We start from the raw sequence: 7547 nt of genomic DNA, 5'->3' as shown, positions 1-7547 counted from the left end.
AGTATTAGGTGGTGTATTGCTGTTAAGTATTGACCTCTCTCAGGTGAGTTGATTTATAATTATTGTGCACAATACTTTATAGAACATCCTGGGAATTTAAATGATGGGACATTGCAGCGTTTATAAAATAAAGTATTAAACAGTTAGGATGTCTGTAATTACAAGTTAATAGGAGTGTGGTTTGTACCTTCAAAGGTATATTTCTTGAAGATACAAGATAGAAATTTAGGCTATGCTAAAATGAATTTGTCAGTTACCATAAACTGTAGACAAGTCAGAAATTGAACTGTCCTAATGCTTTTGACAACTTCAGCATCTTTTAAAGCTTATTGTGTATAATTTCAAACATACATAAATATGGGGAGAATAGAATAATGAGCCCTTCATGTATTCATCATCCAGTTTCAACAGTTGTCAACTCATGGCCAGTCTTGTTTATTCTGGGCTCCCACCTCAGCAGATTTCATACATGCTATCACTTCATCTATAAGATTTCAGTATATATGACTAAAAGATAAGGACATTAAAAACATAACCCCAGTATCATTATTATACACACACAAAGTCACAATTCCTTAATATCTTCAAAAATGCAGTCAGTGTTCACAGTTTCTGATCTCAAATGACGGTGACATTTACGTAGGGATCCCAACAGAGTTCATACATTGCAATTGGTTAATGTGCTTCTTAAATCTTTATAGGTTTTTCTCTTTGTCTCTCCTCCCTTCTTTTCTCTCTGTTTGTTATTCAGTAAACCTGGTCGGCTGTTCTTGAGTTCCCCACAATCTGGATTTAGCTGACTGCAAGCCTGTACTATCCTTTATCATGTTCCTCTGTGTCCTTCATTCCTTGTAAATTAGTCATTAGAACTAATGTCTCAACAACTTTTTATTCAGTTAATAGTTATTTTGGAACAACTGCACTGCACTGACACAATACACTTGTGAAGTAGACATGCAGTATAATACTTGTAACGTATAATACAGTTTTAAATTTATGCATCTTTACAATAATAAAACCAAAAGATTAAAATGAGACTGAATTTTAAATTCACAGTTTTAATGAGGGGTAGGAAAACTAAAATGATGTACCAAATATGCTAGCATGTCAGTCTTTTGTTTTCAAAGATATACTGGCTAGTCTTTTTTTTTTAATTTATTTTATTTTTTAACTTTACAATATTGTATTGGTTTTGCCATATATCAAAATGAATCTGCCACAGGTATACATGTGTTCTGGCTAGTCTTTAAAAAGGAAAAAGTTGAGGACTCATCTATAGTACGTAATATAATTCTAATAAAGTAAGGAATAGTTGTGTCAGGTGGGTTCTTTTGTGATGTGTATTTTGCTTTGTTGCATAGGCAGGAAAGGAAGGCAGCTCTCTACAGTGAAGTGAAAGAGAAAACAGTTCATGATTTGAGTGAGGAAGTTTTTAGAAACAAACTACTTAAAATGTGGTGAGACCACAGCTGACGGAGCAACGGTGTGTGTACTTCCTGATTTGCAACTTTTATTTTGCACATAATGGAATAAACATCATTATTTGGCAACAAAACTAACAGCTCTCCTTCAGGGGAAGACAGAATTTTTTAGTTATATTCATGGTCCTAGAAGCAGCAGCATTCTAATACAATGTTAATTTCATGGACAATCTAGTAAAACCACAGTTTACCTCAAACTTCATAAGCGTAAAGTTTTAAGAAAATTGGTCATGTTTATGGTAAGCCCTGATCTGAAGGGCTTCCCTTGCTCAGCTGGTAAAGAATCTGCCTGCAATGTGGGGAACCTGGGTTTGATCCCTGGGTTGGAAGATCCCCTGGAGAAGGGAACAGCTAATTTAGAGACTATGGTATATTGGAAGGACTGATGCTGAAGTTCCAATACTTTGGCCACTTGATGTGAAGAGCTGACTCATTGAAAAAGACCCTGATGCTGGGAAAGATCGAAGGCAAAAGGAGAAGGGGTGGCAGAGGATGCAATGATTATATAGCATTACCGACTAATGGACATGAATTGAGCAAACTTTGGGAGATAGTGGAGGACAGAGAGGCCTGGCATGGTGCTGTCCAAGGGGTCATAGAGAGTCACCTTAGCAACTTAACATCAACACCAAAAAGTATATTCGTCTAGACTCTGAAGTGAGAACTGAATGTTTTCTTCCTAAATCTTAGTTCCAGTTAATATCTTATGGCACCCCCCTCCCCCCTCAAAGTGAATCCTCTTCTGAGAACTGTGTTTCAGGAAAAATTCTTACTTTAACGTAGGAATAACTGCCCATGTGTGATCTATTTAGAAGTGGCATTTGAAAGCAACTCCTAATTCCACTCCAGCTTGTTTTGTTCTAGTTATTTAACAAGTTTATAGGCTTCAGGTAAGAGGCTTGATTGTTACCTTCATTTTAAGGCACACATGTTTGATGTTCATTCTTAAAGCATTTTTCAAAAGAACAGATAAAAGTTATGAACTTTTACTTTTGAAGATAGACCCCTCACAACGATTTCTATTCGTGTAGTTTGCTGTCTTACTATACAGGCTGAGAAAAGCATGGTTTTCTTGGATCAGCAACTGTTCAGGGCTGCGACAGCCACGGCCCGGGCACCTGAGACAAAGGGGAAGGAGGCTTCAGAACAAGCTTGTCTTAACACGGTGTGTTTACTTTCTAGAATACATATGGCACATAAAATGCTGAGTGCTGTGTTTCTGAGCTCTCTAAACCGAGTTGAACCCTCGTGAGACGTCTTTGCCTCCTTGCCTTCCATCTTTTCAGGGCGAAGATCTCGCTCTTGCCGTCGACACAGTAGCGACCGCTTAGATAAAAGAGATGACTCAAACCAAATCGAATCTGTGCCGTTAAAATGAAATTTGGCCATCCCGGTGGTGGGCATGACTTTTTTTTTTTAACAACCAAAAACGAGGGGAGGGGAACAAATAACGTGGCTGTAAACCATGATGTAATATTTAAATTTGAAAACCAGGACGGGGAAGGCTTTGCACCGAAACAGCCAATCCTTTCGCCTTCCTCGACTGCCTCCGCGCCGCCTGCCCCGCAGCCCGTTTTTCCGTACAGAAACATGGCGCCGCCCTCTCTGGGGCGGGGGCCTCCCGGCTCCGAGTCACAGCCCACTGGGCCCCCGCAGCTGGCACCCGGCCGCACCTCCCGCCTTTCCGTAAGGGAACATGGCGACGCCCTACGTGGGACAGGCGCCTCCCGGCTGAGCGCTTCCTCCCGCTACCCGACACTGAGGAGCCGCCGCGCTGGCCGCTACCCACCCGAGCCCGGCGGGGAGGACCGCTCGCAGCGCAGCGAGGGATGCGGCCTCCGGGGGGCAGAGGTTGAACCGGCCCTTCCCGCCGCGCATCCTCCCCGCCTCCGCCGCCGCCAGATCCCCGGCCGAGCGGCAGGAGGGAAGACGCCCACTCCGGAGCAGGTGAGGGAAGCGGATGCGCAGGCTGGCAGCCCTGCGGAGCCCGCACGCCAGGGACGAGATCGAGATTGCAGACGCTGCTTCGCCGTTTTCCGTCGACCGGGGCCCAGTGATGTCGGGTGGAGGCGAGGAAGAGGCAGACACAGCGGGCAGGTTGAGGCTTAGCGCGGCCTTTGTCCCGCCCCTCGAGGCCACCCTCCAGGCGCGCCTCGCTAGCTCCCGGCCCGGCCACTCCCTCTCAGGCCCAAACAGTTGTTTACAACGGAATCCGGACGCTGGGCGTGCGTGGCGCCGAGTGCTGGGGAAAGGGTTTCTCGCCGGCGTTGGACAGAGCTTCTTGCTGTTGCTGAAAGACCCTTTCTCCTGGGGAGACTCTTGAGAGCAGCTTGGGCTCGGCGTGAGGCTCAGACAGTCTTCACGGCAAGTGCGAGGATCCTCCTACCCTCGGTTCCCTTTTTAGGCATGGCAGGAGTTGGGGATTGAATGAATGAGCACACTGCATGCAGTTAAATGGTTCCTCGCTGCGTCCTATATAGCCCTCTAATTATAGTTACCATTTTTGGAAGCCGGTTGTGCACCAGCTGTCGTTATGCACGTCCTGTCATTGACACTTCCCCCAAACCCAGGAGGTAGGTAGCTGCGTTTTACAGATGAGGAAACGGAAGTTAACACAGCTAATAAAGAGCCAGAATTGGAACCCAGGTATGTCTGAGACTAACGCCCAGCCCTCCCGCATAAACTGACTTTAAATAGATGACAGCTATCAGTAAATACTTAATGGGTATCTGTTCGGGGGATATATGTGTGGAGCATATGTGGGGAATGTGGTTGGTCTGGCCTGTAAGAAGTTAAAAATGTAGGTGAAGAGTTTTGTTTTGGGTTTTTTTTTTTTTATTAAGAAGAACTAGCAATTTTACGATCTAATCCTAACTCATCGCTCCTTTGTCACCTGCTGCTTGTTCTGCGTATTTTCATTTGCCTTTGCTCCTGCCCTTTAAGTGAAACGCCGCCCTTTTCACCTTCTCTTCCTCCAGATGTTTTGTGTTTGATTTTTTTTTTTTGGCTGTACCCGAATGGCTTTTTAGTTCCCCAACAAAGTCCCCTTGCAGTGGAAGTGCCTAGTCCTTAATTACTGGACCGCCAGGGAATTCCCTCCAAATGTTTTTTAATTGAGTGAAATCCTACTCTTTTCAAAAAGACAGGCTCAAATATCACCTTTTCTGGAAGGTTATCCCAACCTCCTTCCGGGAAGAATTAGTTTCTCCTGCTTAGTGATTTCATAATGCCATTAAGGCTTAAGTTTAACTGTATTTCCTTGTAAGAATGTCTCTCGACCATGCCTTTTCATCGTTCTATTCCTATTTAAATTTGCATATTTTGAGTTGTCTTTAAGGCAATGATGAATGCCAGATGTCTAACATCCATCCCTATAGGCGTTCAGAGAAAGGAGCAAACACTGGTGAGGTTGGGCAAGTGACCCGTGAAGGGATAGGTCTTGAACCAAATCTTAGAAAGATGGGTTAGTTTACTAAACTGAATATTAAAAGACCTGGAAATTGCATTTTCTCCTTATTGCACAGAATGAGTTACTTCATCCTCAGCTCATTCCCAACATGTGAAGAGGATAAAATTAGAAGTGTTTTTGTTTGTCCTTTCATAGAAGATGCTGGTAATGTTACCTTTTGGTTCTTGGAGCATTTCCAGAGCCAGACAGGATTTAGGACAGAGGAGATGGGTGTCTGGAGTGGGATGCTGGAAGGTTAAAAAGGAATGACATTAAAGCAACCTTCATATTAATAATACAGGCCTGAAAATGTCAGTTCCAGTAACTTCTTTTTGTTTAATGGGTTTATCTGATGTTCAGATAATTATATCAAGTGATTCTTCTAATGTGCAGAAAGGAGTCTGCCAAACCTCCTGAAAATGGTCAACATTTCTTTTGATCCTTGGATTACCTTCCAGGTGTGTAATAAAGTCTAATTAGTGCTTATGAAAATATTTTGTGGTCTTCAAGTGCTACTAGTACAGATGCTAATTATTTTCAGTATTATAAATGCAGAAAACATTGTGTCTTTCTTTTCCTTTACTAGGAAGCCCATTAGGAATAAAGAACTCAATAAAAAAAATTAGGGGAAAAAAACTTGATAGGAAACATTTATAGTAAATAAGGCCTTTATTCTAGGCCTTTATTAACTAGCCCAAACCAACATGTTAAGCGTTAGTCCTCTTCTAATCAGCACCTAAGACAGTTAACACCCCAACCAACCATATACATTATGGTGGTTTGCAACTTCCTACTTTACTCACCATCTTTTCCTGCTGACTGGCAAGGGATTAATAAAAATATTTGCCCCACACATTTTTCTTAAATGCTGCATGAGATTGTGCCTTCTATTTGTCATCCCCGGGTGTCTTATCCACATAATAGGATTGGGGAACCAACATCTCAGTCCAGTGTATATTTACTTTGAACGCTGGTGAAAAGCATTATTTTCAGAGTCTTCCTTTCAGCTCTCAGGTATGAAAGAATTTAAGAATTAAATCACTGATGGATTAAAATACAAGCAGGCAGTTTATAGTGTTAAGGCCATGTTCTCGTGACATGGTACTCAAATTGGGACAAAATATTCGAAGTTGTTACTCTCTGAAGTATAGGTCCATGAATTTGATAGTTACAAGTGTCATTTACAAGTGATCTGTTTAATCATGGAAGTAGAATATTACAGTGGGATAAGGATAAGATCTTAGCAAGCCCATTTATTTTACAGGTGAGAAATCTGAAACCCAAAGAGATTAAATCATTTGCTTAGAGTCACACTGCCAGTTAGTGTCAGAGCAAGAACATTTTGGTTCATTTTTTTTTTTTCCCTCTAGGAAAGTGAATGAACTTAATTGAGAATGTCTGAAAACCTTGACAAGTCCAATATAAACGAAGCAGGAAAATCAAAATCAAGTGATTCTGAGCAAGGCCTTGAAGATGCTGTGGAAGTTTCTGATGAAGCTTTACAGAAAAAAATCAAGTCGGGCTCTCCAAGCACCCAAAGAGTGCAAAGACCTCACTGTAAGCACATTTGACTTTGGTTAGAAGCATTATCTTCATTGTTTTTGGATGATATTTTTATTATCCTTCCTTGTACATGTGGCCTTGAGCTAGGTTCTAATAGTATGATAGAATTGCCAATAATTAGCATTTAAGTATAGCAACCGTTTTACAATTAACAGCCCAGTCACTTATGGATTTTCAATTGCATGAGAAACTCACATTTTAGAATAATGTTCAGAATATTGCTGTTTTCCTCCAGCCTCAGTGACATTCCAATTTATCTGAAATGCTCTGAGAAACAGGGTGGAGTGAAAATTGCAGCTTTAATTAAGAGTGTTTTGAAAGGTTCTAGCCAGGTCTGTGCTTGTGCAGGTTAAAAAAAAAGTTTTTGACTGTGAGTTCACCACACCCTAACTTCACTGCCTGGGGGCATCGTTCCCACAAGGATGAGGGGATTCAGTGTACTAACTGTGTGTGGTGAAGTCACTTCAGATCCCTGGCAGGAAGCAGGCCTTGCCAATGAGAGGATGGCAATTTCCGCAAGTATTCCCAGCAGATGCTCCAACTCATGTCTTTTATTAGGAATACTCAGGGTTTTTGAAGTGAGTCCAAAAATGAAAGTTTTAAGAGGGATTGTCATGGTCTAAGAATGTCAGTGTTGATATTATCTCTTTAAAGTACAAATGATCAGTAATCCTTCATGTTTGCAAAAAGTACAGACATTTGGGAGTTTAAGGTATGTTTCTATTAAAATGGTAAAAGCCCCTCCCAGGTAATTTATTAGTCAACATGGTATTCTTAAAGCAGACATTGGTGGACCCCATTTTATTGTAATTTATCATCGAATAGATTTTGATAAATATACTACTAGGTCACATTGTATTCAGGGAAGAAAACATGCTGTTAATAACAGTCTAATGTGGTTGTGTTACACCTTGTCTCCAACGTATAGTTAGAAAGTTTCATCTGTTTTCTCATTTTTAAAAGGAGGAAAATATGCTTATCTCATAGGGTCATTGTAAAGACTAAATGAATTCATATAAAGCTCTTACAACAGTGTCTTCATATAATAAATGCTT

The 7547-nt window shown here is 41.4% G+C and overlaps 1 protein-coding gene across 7 annotated transcripts in view; it reads left to right on the top strand.

Annotated features, from left to right (window-relative positions):
- The first annotated feature begins 3066 nt into the window (after positions 1-3066).
- The window catches only part of TCP11L1 (t-complex 11 like 1), a 33717-nt gene continuing 29236 nt past the window's right edge, over positions 3067-7547 (top strand). The window contains exons 1-3 of one of the 7 annotated variants that reach the window (XM_027562716.1): positions 3865-4127; positions 5323-5387; positions 6300-6486. In XM_027562716.1, coding sequence (XP_027418517.1) covers positions 6324-6486 — 163 coding nt within the window. In that variant the 5' untranslated portion in view covers positions 3865-4127; positions 5323-5387; positions 6300-6323. Of the gene's footprint in view, positions 3429-3680; positions 4128-5322; positions 5388-6299; positions 6487-7547 lie in introns of those variants that run through there. The other 6 variants (XM_027562713.1, XM_027562719.1, XM_027562714.1 and 3 more) reach the window with 6 other exon arrangements.

Source organism: Bos indicus x Bos taurus, chromosome 15 (assembly GCF_003369695.1).
Source record: "Bos indicus x Bos taurus breed Angus x Brahman F1 hybrid chromosome 15, Bos_hybrid_MaternalHap_v2.0, whole genome shotgun sequence".
NCBI lineage: Eukaryota > Metazoa > Chordata > Mammalia > Artiodactyla > Bovidae > Bos > Bos indicus x Bos taurus.
This window is presented reverse-complemented; position numbering and strand designations above follow the sequence as displayed.